At 40.4% G+C, this 18,979-nt stretch overlaps 1 protein-coding gene across 1 annotated transcript in view; it reads left to right on the top strand.

Moving 5' to 3' along the window:
- Positions 1–18,979, top strand: part of BAIAP2L1 (BAR/IMD domain containing adaptor protein 2 like 1) — a 90,175-nt gene that overhangs the window by 54,074 nt on the left and 17,122 nt on the right. Inside the window, exons 4-9 of the mRNA XM_032328568.1 lie at positions 11,111–11,172; positions 11,274–11,345; positions 12,671–12,808; positions 13,472–13,624; positions 15,329–15,496; positions 18,168–18,315. Of these exons, the coding sequence (XP_032184459.1) occupies positions 11,111–11,172; positions 11,274–11,345; positions 12,671–12,808; positions 13,472–13,624; positions 15,329–15,496; positions 18,168–18,315 (741 nt within the window). The remainder of the gene's footprint in view (positions 1–11,110; positions 11,173–11,273; positions 11,346–12,670; positions 12,809–13,471; positions 13,625–15,328; positions 15,497–18,167; positions 18,316–18,979) is intronic.

The following is an 18,979-nucleotide window of genomic DNA, read 5'->3' as shown; positions in this document are numbered from 1 at the left end:
TGGACTTACTTCACATGGGGTTGTCACAGACCTTCCAATTCATAAAAAATGTAGTATCTGGAAAGTGTGATAAAGCCAAGCATAATAAAACAAGTTATTCCTATGATTTGTGTCTTCTCTCTTTATCTCTAGGTTAGCCCAGCTGGAGGTTTACCAGGAGTATTTTAAAGAACTAGCTTTTGAGTTCATTGACTTTTCCTTGTTGTTTTCCTGTTTTCATTTGTTTATGCTCTAATTTTTATTAGTTCTTTTCTTCCACTTGTTTAGTTTAAATTGTTCTTTCTCTTTTTCCTAAGTTGGAAGCTCTTATTATTGACTTTATGTCTTTCTTTTCTAACATACACATTGAATGCTATAAATTTCCCTCTAAGTACTGCTTCTGTTGCATTGCGCAAACTCCTTTTGAAATGAGGCTTATTTTGTTCATTTTCATTTCTTTATGTAGATCCAAGTTTCTGGCCTATATGATTTTCTCTGGAAGAACCTCAAACTTCAGTTTTCCTCTGATGTCCTTGTTTTTATTTCCCTCTACCCCCTCTTGTCTTTAGGTTTCCTTCAAAATCCTTCCAACTGAAGTCAGATGTAAACCCTGTTGATGGGTGATATAAATAGTAAAGTAATTGAGGAGGCAGACAATTCTATAATTTTATATTTAAATCTCCATTTTTTGTTCTGTGGGGTGTTCTTAGTTTTTAGTGGGTCACAGTACCTGTGGTATGACCTTCAGAAGAGTTTCTTAGCCTTCGTTTCCCCCTCCCCCCAACTTACTTGAGACAGGAAGGCTAGAGGGCTAGATTTAGCTAATTGTCCTCCCTCTGTTCAGATAAAGCTTTAGTGAAACAGTTTCTCTTGAGGACTAGCCTTCCTTGTACAGGACAAAACAAGAACAGAGCAACATTGGGCGGATTTCAAAATGGTTATTTTCCCCCTCCCCTACCAGAAGCCCCAGGATTTTCTGTAGTCTTCATAGTAAGAACTTGGTGGGGGCTTCTAGGCAGTAATAGTCATGAAAGTGTGAGACTCCCCCCGTTAAGACTGAACACCCTGGAGTATTTAACTCAAGCTGCTCCAGGCTGAGCCTCCAGCAACTATCAGTTACAGTTGTAAAGTTTCTAGCAGTACTGGCCCCAGCATTGGTTTCTCCTGCCAGTAAATGATGATTCTCCATATTGCCGGTCTCTGGTGGCAAATCTTTACCTGTGAACATAATTCTCTAATGAATCTAAGAAGCACTATTGTTTTTCGATTTGTTCATCTTGTTTCTTGATGTGACTAAGAGAGTGATGATTTCCAAGCTTTTTACATGTTGGAGCAAGAACCAGAAGTACCCTCAGTGGTTCATTTCTAACCAACAGTGAGTGATTGGTCAGATGTTACCTGTTCTCTAATGGGTGATTCCTGATACAGTTTAACTATAGATTGTCAGTACTTAAAACTGAGGTGTCAAGTATTTTGTTTAATAAAGGGAAAGGCTATGAGGTGGAGGAAAGTAGAGTATACTGTATGTGTTCTTTTTTGATAATAGGAGATGGACAGTTTCTCCTTTGGGGACCCTAGGAATGGGGGAAGAAACATAAGAGGAACACTGAGCTGAGTTTAGGAGAGGTAGGTGTCCATTTGTCTTTTTTTGGTAAGTTTTAATGTGAGTTAATTTAAGATGTTTAATTCTGAAACATTTTAAGTATATTAAAGTATAGGAAAGAATACATAGATGTGTATGTATATAAGGAACAAAAAATGTTGAAACAAATGTAGTAACTAGTTCTAAGTTGACGCCTTGTGTGTGGACTTCATTTCCAGAAAACAAGTACTTACCCCAAAAGAAAGCCATATGGGTCTGGTTTTGGGTATTATGCATTACTGGACTGCTTTGCTACTCACGTCTGGATGCACACACCTCACCAAACAGTACTTCTCTTCAGAGCACAGGAAAGCACTAAACTCACCAACCCTGTGAAGCACATATTTAGTTACCACCATACAGCTGAGAGTACCCATGCTCCATGAGGTTACCTGGAGAGCGGAGGTGAAGGAACTTACCAGAGGCTTGTCTGGCACCATTGCATCTTCCTGCAGATGCTCTGACCTTTGCCCAGTTTTTGTGCCCCCGAAGTCCTCTGTGGTGATTACAGTCTAGAGCACCTCACTTTCTGAAAATGCTTTCAATCTTTTTGCTTTCACAGCACTCTGTTCTTCTCCAGCCTCCTTGCCCAAACTTTGATCTTCACGAGTTCTTCTTCCTAAACATCTTGTGTTCTGTCCCTGACAGATCAGCAGTTAGCTCCTGGCCTTTTGTTACAAAAGAACAATATCCTTTGGGCAACCTGTTCTAGGCCCATACATAAAAGTTCATTTGTTCTGTGTCTAGAAGGACTCCTCTCCTCTCCAAGAGGGAAAAAAATGTTTAGGTTTGTAGCTACAACTTCTGTTTGAGTCAGAGAACTCAACATACTTCTTCATCAACCAGCATGGGATTGGCCACCAGAGGAAGATGAAATAGCTTTATACTTCTTCAAAAATAAATAAATAAATAAATTTAATACTGACTGAAGAATTGGTAGGAAATAAACCTGTATCAGAAACCCTAAAAGGGAATGAATGGTCAGGAACACAAGATCTTACCTCTGAAATGCCAGGTCTTTGTGATTAGATTCAGGAGGTACTTTCTTGGCTAGAATGCTCTCTAAGTCATTTTGGGTCCTGTGAATATCAGATCTGGGCATAAAGTGTTCGTCTGCCTCTCATTTATGACACTAATTTTGATGGCCTAGTGAAGGGTTTGTCTGATTTCTTCACTATAAAGTTAATTTTTTTTCTACTACTGCTACTACTAAGGTATGGGGGGGTGATACTTTCAGACTATGCAAATATCTTATTCCTCATCAACATTTGTTCCTTAGATTTCGCATCTATTAATGAATTTTGCCCAGGCCAGTGTTTACTTGTTATTGAGTGATGGTTTTCTAACTCTAACACTCCCTCCGTGTTTATCAGTTGGCACTTGGCATTTTACTTTTAGCAGGAACCCTGCTTTCTTGCCTTTTTATTGTTGTGGACCCATGGATTCCAAGAATTTTTTCAATGATTTAAAACTTATTACTGGGCACCTGGGTAGCTCAGTGGGTTAAGCCTCTGCCTTCGGCTCAGGTCATGATCTCAGGGTCCTGCATCGGGCTATCTGCTTGGCTGGGAGCCTGCTTCCTCCTCTCTCTCTCTGCCTGTCTCTCTGCCTACTTGTGATCTCTCTCTGTCAAATAAGTAAATTAAAAAAAAATTAAAACTTATTATTGTCCTTAATTACTTTGGTGCTCAAACTGTCCTGTATTTTGGCCAGTAGGAGCTCCTTCAGGCTGACTCTCATCCATTCATTCACTCATTTATTCATTCATTTATTTTTGTATATTTCCTCACTTTCTTGCATAATGGTATGTTCCAGTCTCACTTTGTCTCTTCTCAGTTGTGGAATCAATGGCCATTTTTTTCTGAGTGATACTTCCTTTTATAGTAGAGAATGATATTAGAAGGTACAATTTGAATATCAGGTATGCTCATTGCTATTGAGGTATCATCTTGGTCCTTTCAGCAAACAGAGCTAGGAAATATATACATATTTATTGTGTATACTGTAAACACACATATACACAAAAACAGACCTATGTATATACATATATATGCATATATACACTTGGACATACAAAAATAACCTTATGCACTTACATATTTTGGAAATGTGTGTGAACATTGGCTCCCAATAACCTTAACGTATTTATATATTTTCTCAATCTATGATATATCTAAAATAGTTCTGGAATTATTTAAAATTTACATCCACTTAATATAACACTGTATATTAATTATACTTGAATTCAAAAAATAAAAAGGAGGTCTTGGGTGTCTGGGTGGCTCAGTGGGTTAAGCATCTGCCTTTGGCTCAGGTTGGTGATCCAGGGTCCTGGGATGGAGTCCCACATTGGGCTTGCTGCTCAGTGGGGAGTCTGCTTCTCCCTCCCTCTGCCCCTACCCCCAGCTTGTGCTTTCTCTCTCTCTCTCTGTGTCAAATAAGTAAATCAAATTTTTAACCAAAAAAATTTTATTTTAAAAATGAGGATCCTGAAGAGATAATTTGCACACCCATGTTTTTATAGCAGCATTACTCACAATAGCCAAGAGGTAGAAAGAACTCAGGTGTCCATCAACATTTTTTTCCAAGTGATGAAGGGATAAATGAAATGTGGAATATTCATACAAGGGAGTATTATTCAGTCTTAAAAAGAAAGGAAATTCTGACACTTCCTGTAAGGTGGCTGAACCTTGAGGACAAGGTACTAAGTAAACCAGTTACAAAAGGAAAAAAGTTGTATCAGTTTATAATATATTATAAATTATTTATATTAAATAAATTTAAGTATTATTAGAAGTATAAAATAATATATTTTAGAATACCCCCCCCAAAAAACCACTAAAAGGAGTACAAAGTTTATAGGTTTGCCATTTACCCTGTCTACTGATTTTTTTTTTCCTGTGCTGAATATTGTGATAAAATATTGTAGAGACTCAATTGTTTGATTGTGAAGTTTTATTCTAGTAGGCATACTAGTGGATAACCCTGATTTGTAGAGGCTTAATTGTAGATTTTTTCTGGTGGTTCCCTTAGTCCTGTGATTTAGTTTTATTCCAAAGGCATGTCCCTACTGGATGTCAAGGGGAAGTCTGTGGTATTTACCAAGCCTTTCTCACTTGGTGGGACTTGAATTCCCAACTCTGTATTCCTGTACTGTGTGTCTACTGAGAATCTCTGCTAACCTCCACATCTTTCCAGCTGCTGATTTTCTTAGAGTCTCACCCCATGTGTGTGCAATTTAGGTGTTAGCCAAGGATTTGGTAGGAATTTATATACAGATTTTGGGTCTTGCTCCATTGTATAAGTTTATTCTACAATTTATCCATTGTGGTGTTTCTAGATAGTTTGAGTTGTTTCTGAGTTGAAGATACGAATAAAGCTGCTATGAACATTCTTGTGCTTGTCTATTGATAAACAAATGTGCTCATTTCTCCTGGGAATAAATCTAAGAGTAAAATTGCTAGGTCACAGAGTAGGCAGATTTGTTTATCAGATACTGTCAGTTTTGCCTTTTATGGAATGTTTTATAAATGAAATCATACAGTATGTAGCTTTTTTAGTCTGGCTTCTTTCTTTTACTGTATTTTGGAAATTTATCCATGTTCTGTCTGTCAGTAGTTAATTTCTTTTTATTATTAGATAGTATTCCATTAAATTCTTGAGTATTTAGAACATTGATTTTTTTTTTTCCTCACCCATTCTTTTCTGATATGCATTTGAAGGCTATAAATCTCCTCTAACTACAACTTTAGTTGCATCATACATGTTCTTATATACTATATTTAATATTTCACTTCAAAATAATTTTAACTACTATTGTGATTCCTTCTTTGACCTGTGGGTTATTTGAAAGTTTGTTTCTTCATTCCCAGTATATGGACAGTTTCTGGTTACCTGTCTGTTAGTGATTCCTAGTTTAATTTTGCTGTGGTTAAAGAGCATACTCAGTATGATTTCAGTCCTTTGAAATACAGTGAGCCTTTCTTTTGATCCCTTTTTAACATACTGTTTGCTTTAGCGCCTGGGTGGCTCAGTGGGTTAAGCCGCTGCCTTCGGCTCGGGTCATGATCTCAGGGTCCTGGGATTGAGTCCCGCATCGGGCTCTCTGCTCGGCAGGGAGCCTGCTTCCTCCTCTCCTCTCTCTGTCTGCCTCTCTGCCTACTTGTGATCTCTCTCTCTGTCAAATAAATAAATAAATAAATCTTTTAAAAAAAAAAAAAATGAAGTTACCAGATACTGTATTCTATATATGTTCACTAGATGTATTTATCATTCAGGTCATCTATATCTGTAGTGATATTTTTGTTTGCTTTTGTCTCATTTACTAAGAGAAGTATATTGAAGTCTCCTATAATTATTACTGACTTATCTATTTCTTTTTATTAGTCAGTTTTAGTTTAAATATGTTGAGACTATGTTAATGATGCATACAAATGAAAAAGTTTTCTATCTTCCAGATGAATTGACCTTTTTCCCATTATGAAATGATTGTTTCTATATCTAATAATGTTTCTCACCTTCTTTGACTACTTTGCCTTGTTTGGTTTTAATAAGCCTACATCAGCTTTCTTTTGGTTAGTATTTGCTATGTATCTTACTCCGTCCTTTTACTCTCTATCCCTGTATTTAAGGTATATCTCTTATAAGCAAAATATAATTGTGTGTTGTTTTTTTAATCCTAACAATCTTTGTCTTTTAATTGGATTATATAGTCCATTTACATTCAGTGTAATTACTTTTTGCTCTGTGTTCACGTCTTCAGTTGACCTCTTTTTGACTGGTTGTTTTTTTTCCCTGTCTATTCACTTGGTAGTTAGATGCTTTATTCTTTATTCTTTTCATGGCAACCCCAGTGGCATTTTTTCTTATCAAAGTCAGATGTTACTTGGCACTTTACTTTCATCTCAGACTATGAAAGAACTTTGGAACATTATATAATTCTAATGTATAATTTCTGTTTGTCCCACCTGTTTTCTTTTTTTTTTTTTTTTTAAGATTTTATTTATTTATTTGACAGAGAACACAAGTAGGCAGAGAGGCAGGCAGAGAGAGAGAGAGAGAAGCAGGCTCTGCACTGAGCAGAGAGCCCGATGCGAGGCTCTATCCCAGGGTCCTGGGATCATGACCTGGGCCGAAGGCAGAGGCTCCAACCCGCTGAGCCACCCAGGTGCCCCTGTCCCACCTGTTTTCATAGGATGTTACAAATCACAGTCAGTGGTAGAATAATTACAGTCTCCATACAAGACATTAATTAGAGCTGTGGTACTACCACTGGCTAAGTCAGAAGCTAGACATCTGGAGAAATATTGGATGAAATGCTTACCCGATTTTTTTTTTATTTTTTATTTTTTTATTTTTTGCATTGTTCCTCTTTGCATGATGTTACTGGTATAGTACTGACACTGACCAGAGGAAAACACCTCTGACTGCATCTTGGGACTTTGGGTGGGCAGCTACTGAGGGCTATTCTTAGAGGCGGGCAAAGCCTTTCAAGTTTAGTCACATGTTCATAGTTACTAATCTGCCTCTGTACTAATTCAGTGCTGGTGACTCTAATCCGTAGGATACACACATATCCCATCTGCGTGTAGTTTCCTTTTGCTTCCATTATATTTTCTCCTCATCACATTTGATATTTGAGAATTGTCAGGAAAAAATAGACCCTTTTTCTAACTACATTTTTGGTCAGGTTTACTTTAATTCATAGCGTGTAACTTTAGGTCCACAGTAGGTTGGCTTCCATCTTGTCATTTTTTTGTCTGATTCCACTTGACATAACATGGAGGAAGTAGTGTATAACTCAGTCAATGCTCTGTGCTTTCTGGAAATACAGTATTCTGATTATCCATGACTGAATATAAATGGAAGTATGTGTGCCTGCACAGTTAGCTCCTGTTCTGTGCTGCTCGTGTCCTTGATTACTCTCCATTTGGCTTCTCTAAATTTATACCATGAATTGATGAAGAATTATCTAGTAGAAAGTATATTAATAGTCCAATGACTATACTTCAAATGAAAACTTTCTATGTGTTCTTATCAGTAATACTCTCTAATTTTATTTAACTGTTTAAAAGTCCATTCTGTTTATTGACTAAATTCATATCTTTATATAGTATTGTCCAAATTTTTGGACATGTTTGTTCATAGCTCCTAAAATTGGAGTGATATCACTGTCAGCTATTTGTATGAATTTTAGGGAAAAACTGATGGTAGACATTGACTTTTAGCAATGTCAAGTTCATGATTTTGAAATATGTATATATTTAAATTACTTTAATATTGCCATTTGAGAATGTAATTTACTCAGACTGAGTCATATTACTGTACTTACTACGTGTTTCTTCCCAGAATGTTTACTCAGAACCTAAAAGGGAAAAAGGAAATGGTTGATCCAGTACATACAGTGCTATGATTTGAGACCAGCACATTGGTTCCTGTTTGGGTGTGTATTTAGTTCTGCTCCATTAGAATCTGGGCTGTGCTCCACCCTCTCCTTGAAAAAAATTTTTTTCTTCTCAAATGTAATTTATGAAAAATTAGGTTACAGGGCTAGGAGTAAATAAATGTGTGTGATGCCACATTTTAGACATAAAGTAACACTTGCTGTATTTAAGAATAAACTTCTGTAGAGTGAACATAAAGGCTGTTTTCATTTTCTGTTTCAAGATACACTTTTGGCAGCTCCCATAATCACAGTAAAGATGTTTTCTAATCCTTCTTTTGACCAAGGACTGCTGCTGCCATAAAGTCAGCATTTAAATTCCACGAACTGAGGGACAGGAATAACAAGAATAAGGTCAGGTGTTCCGTTCCTGCCCACAGAGTGAATGGGCTGTTTCAGTGAGCCTTTCCACCCAGCTGCCTGAAGGGAGAAAACCGCCCCGGGCGGGAGTGGCCTCAGGGCCTGAGCACCAGGTTCAGCAGAGCGGAGAACTGCACTAGCACATGCTTTTGTTTTGGCAACATGCTTCCCAGAGATCCACATGATACAAGGTTGTAGTGATAAAGTTCATGATGGTTTGGGAGGAAAAAATGAGTGACTTGAATGTAGCCCGAATCACTGTGATTTAAGCACAATTATTTTTAGACCTTTTTTTAAGAAGTAGATCTGACTTGCCAAGAATGGAGTGCTTACTTTTCAAGTAATTGAAGTGGGGATTTTGTTGCTGTTGTTTTTCATCTCCAGCCAGGAGTTATTTATGGGTTTAAAATGGATGTGAAAGTAACTCAGACTATTTCAGTATCTGAAATCACTAAATGATAAAATGACGTATTAATATAATTATATTCTTGGTCATGTGAAGGCTTCCTTTGTGAAGAACTCTGATTTGTTTCATGTTGAGCTTTAGGAGAACTTAATTATGGGAGGAATGAAGTCGGTGTCATTCAGGATGGAGAGCAGGTATCTTAATACCTTGGTGTGGTAGGGGTGAGTGCTGGGGATGTGTCTGCCCTCACTCTTGGGTTTATCCAGCAGGCTGTTCTGTTAGAGGTTCCTAGAACCACAGGCTGCTTAGGGACTTATAAGTCATGTACTTATAACCTAATGAGGAGAGTCTCTGTCCCCATCATGCTATGGTTATTTTAAGCAGCGTTGTTCACAGTGGGCTTCATGCTGAGGAGTTGGTTTATCTGGGACACCATGGGGACTGGGGAAATGACCTGGTACAGTTGGTTTTGAGGGATCTGTGGCATCCCTGAGGAAGAGGGTCTGGAAGAGAACAATCTGGGAGTCAAGAGAAATGATAAGAGCTCAAGGGGCAAGACCTAAGAGGTCCAAGTGGTGGGTTTGAATGTCCAAGTGGTGGGGGACAGACTAGGGAGCCTCTTTCCCCACCCCTCATGGGACAGATGATTGGGCTCACAGAGACTTCAGAAGCCATTCCCACATACATTCTCTCCCAGGCAGGGAAGGGCTGGCACATTTGTTGCTCAAGGAAGCAGGATGAGTAAAGGGGCGTGATTTCACCCTGGAGGCTGGTGCAAGTGATGACACTCCTGCACAAGGGAATGAGTCTTTGTTGTTGAGTGTGACATATGGGTGAAGTGTCAACCCCATGTGACCGGCTGTGAGCTGGCAACCAACAGCTTGGATTGGAGAATATGGGGTGAATTCACTTTTAGACATGTTGAATGTGAGCGTACCTAATGAGACATCCAGGTGGACATGTTCAGGAAGAGGCTGAATTTCTTAGTCTGAAGATGGGGTAGGGGGACGAGACTGACCATTTGAGAGTCAAGTGTCTTTTTTTTTTTTTTAAGATTTTTATTTATTTATTTGACAGAGAGATAGATAGCAAGATAAGGAACACAAGCAGGGGGAGTGGGAGAGGGAGAAACAGGCTTCCTGATGAGCAGGGAGCCCAATATGAGGCTCGATCTCAGGAACCTGGGATCATGACCTGAGTCTAAGGCAGACACTTAACAACTGAGCCACCCGGGCTCCCTGAGAGTCACATGTCTTAACTCTTTCTAAAACGGAGCACCATAGTATCATTTGTGTAAAGGTGATAGCTGAAGTCACAGTCTAATTGGTATTCTTTCTCTTTCCCCGTATCTACCACCGTCTTAATTTTAATTCTTCATCTGGAGCATTTCAGTTTACCCAAGGAATTCCTACCAAACTGTGGGAGGATCTACCCAACACATTTTGTTACACATATGGTCTGGTGATTGTTCCAAATGATGCTGTTTGAACACATATGGTCTGGTGGTCATTCCAATATGATACTATTTTTTCCAGTTCTTAGTTATCAGACCCATTTGGTTCCTATAGATAAGTGAACAGGGAGAGGCGCTTGTTCACCTTTATCCGAGTTTAGGAGCAGAGATGCATCACACTGCCTCAAACTGCAAGAGATGTACTTTGGAAATCAAGTGGTTGTCTTGCTCCTTTTGGAGTAAAGCTCAATTAGGAATATTCTTCATGTGCCTGTACTTGTTTCAAAGAATTGAGGTAGTCTCTGGAGATATGAGGCAGAGCACTGTCCTTGCTGCATTTTCCCATGGTATTAATATTTTCCAAAATGATATAAGAACTAATATGAGAAAAAATAACCTTTATCTTTTATGCCTGACAGATAATCAGATTACTCTGGGGATTAGATAAAAATAAGTCATTTGTTCCTATAGTTAGTTACTATAATGACCATGATAATCTTGCATAAGAGAATTTAAAAATTAAATCAGATAAATAGATTCAGCTTAGGGAATGAGAAAATATAGAAAGCATGATATGAATTTGAAGACAAAGTTGACATTCTTTGGATGAACAGTGTTGTAGAATAAGTTTGCTAGGTCCTGGGGTCCCTCTGGCATCAGCCCAACCACGGGCATGCAGTCGGTGTTTCTGACATGCCAGGGCCTGATGCTTCCAGGCACCGGAGGACAGCAGTAGATTGTGGCTTCATTCCATTATTTTACTTTGTTTAGTATCTTTACAAAAGCCACACAGTGACTTTTCCCCTTAACATCTGGTTTTCTTCACAGGCCATGTTCTCATAGAGATTTCAAGTACCCACAAGAAACTCAATGAGAGTCTTGATGAAAATGTATGTAAACTACTTATAAAATAAAATATATTTAATTTCTAAATTTTATGTTGCTTAATGTCTCAAATCTGGTGTGACTTTTTAATTGCTTTTGTTAACAGTTCAGAAAATTCCATAAAGAAATTATACATGAGCTGGAGAAGAAGACAGAACTTGATGTAAAATACATGAATGTGAGTACATGGTTTTCTCCACCTCCATGTTTGGAGATGGGTATGGAACATCGGGGCCTGGTGTTCTGGGAGGCTGGGCCACGTGATCTCTGAGCCGGAGGAGAACTTTCTCTCACTGTTTATTCAGCAGCAGAAAACATGGACAGAGCTTAGTGTTGAGTATATACACAGAAGGCATGAAACTGACAAGGCCCCTTGGAGCTGGGCGCCCTCTTTGCTTTAACACTTGGGATCTTTATTAAAAAGCAGAGAGGGGAAAAAAAAAAAAAGCAGAGAGGAAAATATTGCAAGGAATCCTCTTGCTTCTAGAAAGCATTGTTTTCAAAGAACACAGGTATAGGGACAACATCTGCATCTGTATTAGTGTAGCTGCAGCTGTTGCTTTCACAAACCAGCACTTCAGGATGTGGGATGTGGGTGGGAGAACACCACATAGGGCTCCCCGGAGCTCCCAGGTCCATTCAGCAGAGACTGCTCCTGTGTGGGGTCCCTTGCCTGTCACCAGGTATTGATGACTCCAGCTGTTTTCTCCTTCTGCTTGACCCTCCAGCCCTGTCACATGACTCTTTCCCTCTCTCTTACCTGCTATAGAATAGCTGCTTTCTTTGCCATTCAGAGTGCCCTTCTCACCAAGACCCCCATGTAGCAGTAAGCGGCGTAGTTACCCTGAAATCACCCCACTGCCCCGTGTGCCTGTGCTTTGTGTACTCTGGAGGAAGGTGGCAGGACAGTCGACAGCGGCTGACGGGGATGTAATGGCAAGCATTTTCCATACATTATCAGATTTCTATCCCTACAGAAACTCCATAATGTAGCCATTCTTATCCTCACTGTACAGATTAAAGGGAAAACATGAACTTTAGAGAAATAAGTAGTTGCTGAGATCATACCAGAAGTGAAGGATTTCTAGAATTCTAACCCAGGTCTGTGAAGCTCCAGAAACACCTTGCTACACAGCACCCACAATAATCTGAAGTGCTTGCACTTGTTCATTCTGTTTTTTAAAATTGTAAATCATAAAACAGAAGCATGTGACTTAATATTGTTTTTTAATTCACCAAAGCACGTAACGTTCAGTTTCCTAAAAAATGTGAGAAAACAAGGAATAAAAGAAAAGACATTCTTTTCTTCTAAGAGCTCCCCTTGGGGTCAGTCGTCCCTTGTATGAACAGGGGACTTAGGTCAGACAAAGCTACATGCTGAAGGGAGGGAGCGGTATGAGGTGAGGGTGTGCAGGGCGACGCCCAGTGGAAATGTCAGCCGCTGTACCTGCCCAGCAGCTGGGGTGGTGCTGCACTCAAATCAGCACAACGTTTAACTTACAGGCAACTCTCAAGAGATACCAAACGGAACACAGGAATAAATTAGACTCTCTGGAGAAATCTCAAGCAGAGTTGAAGAAGATCAGAAGGAAAAGTCAAGGAGGACGAAATGCACTCAAATACGAACACAAAGAAATTGAGGTGAACTCTAAAGCACTATTTTATTTTGTTGACAATTTGTACAATTTACAGGGATGCTTGCTTAGCTCAGTCGGCTTATATTTCATCCACTCACGGCTGTGCTGCTGTTGAAGTTAAAAACGAGCATATTTTACTTGGTTTGAGCTGAAGGCTACAGAGTTTTCCAGGGTTAATAATTAGCCTCCTAAAAACATTGGCATTTTCTCCTGATTTGGGGGTGGTGGGGGGAGGTGTTGGTAAGAGATGTGCTGTGATTAGCATTACTCTGCCCATGTTACAGATGAAGAAAATGGGGCTTGGGCCAAGTTGTTACTTAGAACTAGGGTTTAAATTTGAACTTTCTGGTTTCAAAGCCCTTGATTTTCCAATAGAACACAATCTTATCCCTGAAGTATGAAGTAATATTTTGTGCAGATTGCCCAGCGCAGAATGTAAGGCCTTTGGCAACGTCCTTCCACACATGAGTCAGGGATCTTAATGAGAATGGTGATACCTGCTCAGGTCAGGTTACAACTTTGTTATTTTATATCATGTTTATCTGCATTTAGTGTTTACTCCATTTCAAAATAAACTAAGTGTAAAGATGGCACAAGATAAATGTCTGGCTGTTCAGCTATTTGATTCCTCATGACATACTTGTATAATTATTATTTATTTTCCTAGTATGTAGAAACCGTTACGTCTCGCCAGAGTGAAATCCAGAAATTTATTGCAGATGGTTGCAAAGAAGCTCTACTTGAAGAGAAAAGGCGCTTCTGCTTTCTGGTCGACAAACACTGTAGCTTTGCAAACCACTTACATTATTATCATTTACAGGTGGGTTTGTGACAGCAAGTTTTGTTGCATTATTAATAATTTAATTTCATATTCAAACGCCCTTGGAATGCTTCACTTTCCACGTGTCTCAGTGTAAAGCAGTGGGCCTAGTTTGCCGATGAGAAGAGATGCCAAAAAAATACCTCTTGGCCCATGTGGATATGTAAACTTTCAGAAATGTGGATGAAATGATTAAATATTGCTTATAAGATTAATTTAGTAGTACGTATTTAGAATCTTTCATAAAATAATGCTTAATAATCAAGAATTAGTACTTTTTTTCTTTTCTCACCTACGAGTCAGCTTTTCTCAGACTCTTTCAAATGCATCCTCAGCTCAGTGTCTTCACCAGAGCCATGGGATGAGTCCTAGGGGCCCCAGGCCCACCCCACCTGGGTAGTTTGAGTGTTTGCCTTGGGAGTCCATGCACAGAGGTGTCCCTGGAAGTTCTGTCTCAGCTGCAGACCCACTAACAGCATCAAGACAGTTGTGGTTCCTTTTTCATTCCTCTTCAAGGTGTTTCCTTGTGATCTCATCACCTGTGGAACTGGCTTTACCGCCCTCCTTCCAGCACACATGGTTGTGAGGTTTTACCCCCAGGAATCATTACAAGATATATGTTCCTTTCCTTTCCTTTTTTTTTTTTTTTATTGTAAATTTTATTGGCATCTAAAACTAGCATTGAGTGAAGTTAAATATTCATTGTTATTTATAATAATATAGGGAGTACTCCATGGTAGAAGCTTCCTAAGAGCTTGAAAATAAGGCAGCTTCCTCTTTTTCAGGGGGAAAAAACTTGGCCTTGTGTGTACCCATCGGTCATCTGTTACACATTCCATAACGTTTTGCAACTTTAAGGACCATTCATCTACCAAATCTAAAGCCCTAAGATCTATCATTGTTACAGGAAAGGAAAGAATTGCGGTATTGGACAATCACTTTGTACTCATTTCACCAGTGTCCGTTTCCATGGTGAGGGTGTCCTGCTGGAGAGGGTCATAAGTTAAGTGACCCTGAAGCTCTTCCTGTGGCCTAGCCCTGCCAGTGATGGGGTGCGAACTCTGTCGCAAGGCAACCTGGCCTATTTGCAGAGAGCTCTAGTTGGTGGCAGACGCTTATGCTTAACTTTGGATTCCAGTTACGCTTTTTAGCAACAAAGTCCACTTCTTTTCTCCACTGGAAGAGTCTTCACCTCTCTGAAATCCACTTCTGTGCCTTCCCTTTCTGGCTCCAGCATCCTAGTCCTTTTAGTGGCTCTTTGAACAAAGCAGGCCCAAGCAATCAGCGTGTCAGGGCTACAGTCCGAGGCCATCGGTGGTTTGGGGTGAGGGTTTTGCCCTCTCTTAGGAGTGGGAGGAAGAAAACACTGATCAGCAGCTCTGGGGCCACTCGGGAAACAGTGGGGCTTAGTAAGATTGCTCAACGCTTCCATTTTCCTGTTTGAGCTCATTCTGCGTCAGTCTCCAGCTCTGCCTTCACTCCAACGGAGAGGGCAGCTCGTGTAGAACGGGGGCCCACAGCTCTCGCAGCAAATAACACGGGATGAAAGCTCATAGATGATTAAGTGCTCCCTGAATTTGACACAGAGCTCTCACACTTCTGGTGGCAAGCCCGTAAAACATAATCACTAATATTTGACGTGACTTTCTCAGCTCCTTGAACAGTACACGTTTGTGTTTTGTTGTGTTTCCCTCTGATTCACAGTCTGCAGAATTACTCAATTCCAAGCTGCCCCGGTGGCAGGAAACCTGTGGTGATGCTACCAAAGTGCCTGAGAAGATCATGAATATGATCGAGGAAATAAGGACCCCAAGCTCGACCCCCGTGTCCGGGACGCCCCAGCCCTCGCCGATGATCGAGAGAAGCAGCATGGTAGGGATGGGTTCTCTCCGAGATTTCAGTTATGTGTTTACTGATAGGACTAGGGCCAAATGTGCACGAAGGATGAAGGCCTTCAGTGGTGGCATCACAGGTCTTTCCCTCTTCTAGGGCCTCCCTTGTCTCACTCTGATCCCCTTACCTTCAGATTTGACATTAGCTGTGCAGTGCTCAGCACTGCGTCGTGCTGTATCCAACTCTATTATCCTTGTTTTGGAAATTTTACTGTTACTGTTTTTAATTGTAAGGATTCTAACTTCATAAGTTTATCCCCAGTGAAGGAGGCATAGGTGTCTTAGAAAATAATTAGCAAAAGTCTGGTGCCATTCATCACAACATAAGGCACTTCAGAAAAAAGTAGCCACCAAAGTATGCAAGGTAATGAAATCAAACATTGTAGTTTGCCGCTCCTTGAACCTTGGCTTTATTACTTTTTGCAGACATGGAAATTTGGATCCTGTGCATAGTTCATACACATGGGTCCACCCTAACCTCTGAAATGAAAGCACAGATGTGCTAAAGGCTAGTTGACAACCTACAGAATAGATCCATAACCGCATGGGGAATAAGAGAAGGGGCTGTCAGTGGGCCAGAAACACTGAAGGAGTATCCAAGAGAGAAAGGCAAGATCAGTGTGTGGAGAATCAAGAGAAAAGAAAATCTCAGCCCTGAGCACCTGCAGGGCAAGACTGCAGCAGAGGGCAGAGCAGTGAGTTCAGAGCCAGTGAGTATAGGAGAGGGCGGAGAATGGCATGTCGTGTTCCTGTATGTGGTCGGTTCTAGACGATTCACATCCTCTAAGCTGGTCCGTTTCTTCCTCTTGTCCCAACCAGTAGGCAACAGGGGCTTTTGTCCACTGGCTGAAACTGTTTCTGCAGAAGAGGCCGGGCACCTTCCTGGCTGTGTCTTCTCTGTCCCCACCCACCTCACTGCGGGTAGTCTGCGATAACGAAAGTAGGCGATGCACAGACTAGGCTAAATAGGCAAAAGAATAGGCAGTGCTGCACAGTACAGAGATGGACGGATCATCAGGAATCCCTGAACAAGTGAGGAAAACCAGTATCATGAAAAGACACACTGAAAGAAGAAACGGGAATAACCAATATTGGAGGCAACAGAGGCAGTAGGGCAGAGGAGAAATCTTAAAGAAATGAAAAGATACTATGTCCCCAGAGGAGAATCAGCTAAATATTTTGGAAGTTAAAAATGGATTATTATTCACAATTGAAATGTCTGGGATTTGCTCCAGCATATTCCAGGCACAAGGGAAGATGGGTGTAGCATATACGAAACAATATTGGCCATGAATTCTTACTTGTTGGAGCTGGGTGTTGGGTACAGGGAGATTTATTGTGCTGTTCTTTCTCCTTTAAACATGCTTGAAATTTTTCTAAAATAGCTTTTTAAAATTTTCCTCCCCCCACCCCAACAAAGAACATAAACAAGAAAACCTCCACACCAATGGACGGGCTCATTAATGGAATGGAACTGCTTGGGAAATTAATCCAAAGAGCTCTCCCAAAACACAGAACAAAAACGGAGAGAGGATGTAAACATAACATTAGACAGACTGGAGATACCCAGTTGCCTTCTCACAATCATCTCCAGATGTCTAATGGGGATCTCAAACTCCTTAAAAAGCAGATGACTAAAAGCAGATGACTGATTTTCTTAACTCTAAACAGGCTCCTCTGGTCTTCCCCATCCAGAAGATGGCAGCTCCATCCTTCCATAGCTTGGGCACAAATGTGGACTTCTCTCCCTCTCTCTCCCCACTCCCTGCCTCCTCCCCCCACCCCACAGCCAACCCCTGGGCACGTCCTGTTATTTCCACCTTCACAGCATATCCAAGTCCAGCCACTTCTCACCCCTCCACTGCCCTGACTGTGGTCCCTGCAGAGAATACTGTAGTTGACTCTGCCTAGTCTTTAACACAGCAGCCACAGTGAGCCTGGACAAATGGGAAAAAACTAAACCTTGAGAGATTGTGGTCAAGTTGCCAAAGGGGATAGAGAGAAATTTCTAAAAACTTCCAGAGAGGGGGAAAAATAGATAACTTAGAAAAGAGAATGCCACTGGTACCAGATTTCTTTTTATCAAAACAAGGTGTTAGAAATCAATGGAGCAATGCACTCAAAATTCCTTGGAAAAGTTATTTTAAACATAGAATCCTAGGACACCTGGTGGCTCAGTTGGTTAAGTATCTGCCATCAGCTCAGGTCATGATCGCAGGATCTAGGGTCCTGCTTCACAGGGAGTCTGCTTATCTCTCTGCTCCTCCTCCCACGCATTCTCTCAATCTCTCTTTCTCAAATAAATAAATAAAATCTTCTTTAAAAGATAAATGAATGTAGAATCCTATAGCTAAGAAGTACCTAAGAGGGAAACCTAAAATCCATAGAGACAGAAAGTAAATTAGTGGTTGCTAGGAGGTGGTAGGAAATAGGGGAAAGGGGGAGTAATTGCCTTTAAAAAAAAGAAGACAAAAATGAAAAAAAGAATGTGATATTCTTGAAATAATAATTCAGAATGGGGCATTGCCATCCAACCAAGAGAACTTTGGGAAGAAAGTGGAATTTAAAGCATGTTAAAATAGTCCTGGGAATCTCTATAATTCCGTCGCTGTGTTAACACTAATATTAAACTAATGAGGAATTTTTCACAGGTTGGGAAAGATTATGACACTCTTTCGAAATATTCGCCAAAAGTGCCCCCAGCTCCTTCAGCCAGAGCATATACTAGTCCTTTGATCGATATGTTTAATAACCCAGCAACAGTTGGACAGAATTCAGAAAAGATAAAGAATTCAACAGGTAAGATATTTATTTTGATTTCTTTTAAAATACCTTTTTAGGGGTGCCTAAGTAGCGCACGCAGTTGGGCATCTGACTCTTGGTTTTGGGTCATGATCTTGGGGTCGTGGGATTGAGCCCCCAGTCATTCTCTGGGCTCAGTGGGAAGTTGGCTTGAGATTCTTTCCCTCTGCCCCTCCCTCTGTTTGCATCCCCCTGTCCCAAATAAAGTCTATAAAATTAGCTTGGTAAAAATAAATAAAGCACCTTTTTAAATTTTTTAATATTTTGGATAAGTGTTACCCTGAGGTAGAGGTAAATAAACATATGTGGTAGCACACATTTAACATTGCCTTGTTGAAAAAAAAAAATTTTTTTTTTAAGATTTTATTTATTTATTTGACAGACAGAGATCACAAGTAGGCAGAGAAGCAGGCAGAGAGAGGGGTGGGGGAAGCAGGCCCCCTGCTGAGCAGAGAGCCCGATGGTGGGGCTCCATCCCAGGACCCTGGGATCATGATCTGAGCTACCCAGCCCGCCCCCCCCAATTTTTTTTTTCTTGAAGATTTTGTTTATTTGAGAGGGCACGAGCAGGGAGGAGGGGCAGAGGGAGAAAGGGAGCCTGATGCGGGGCTCAATCCCAGGACCCCAGGATCATGACCTGAGCTAATGGCAGAAGGTTAAC

The sequence above is a fragment of the Mustela erminea genome, chromosome 20, assembly GCF_009829155.1.
Source record: "Mustela erminea isolate mMusErm1 chromosome 20, mMusErm1.Pri, whole genome shotgun sequence".
NCBI lineage: Eukaryota > Metazoa > Chordata > Mammalia > Carnivora > Mustelidae > Mustela > Mustela erminea.
The sequence above is the reverse complement of the archived record's forward strand: the minus strand, read 5'-3'. Positions and strand labels throughout refer to the sequence as shown.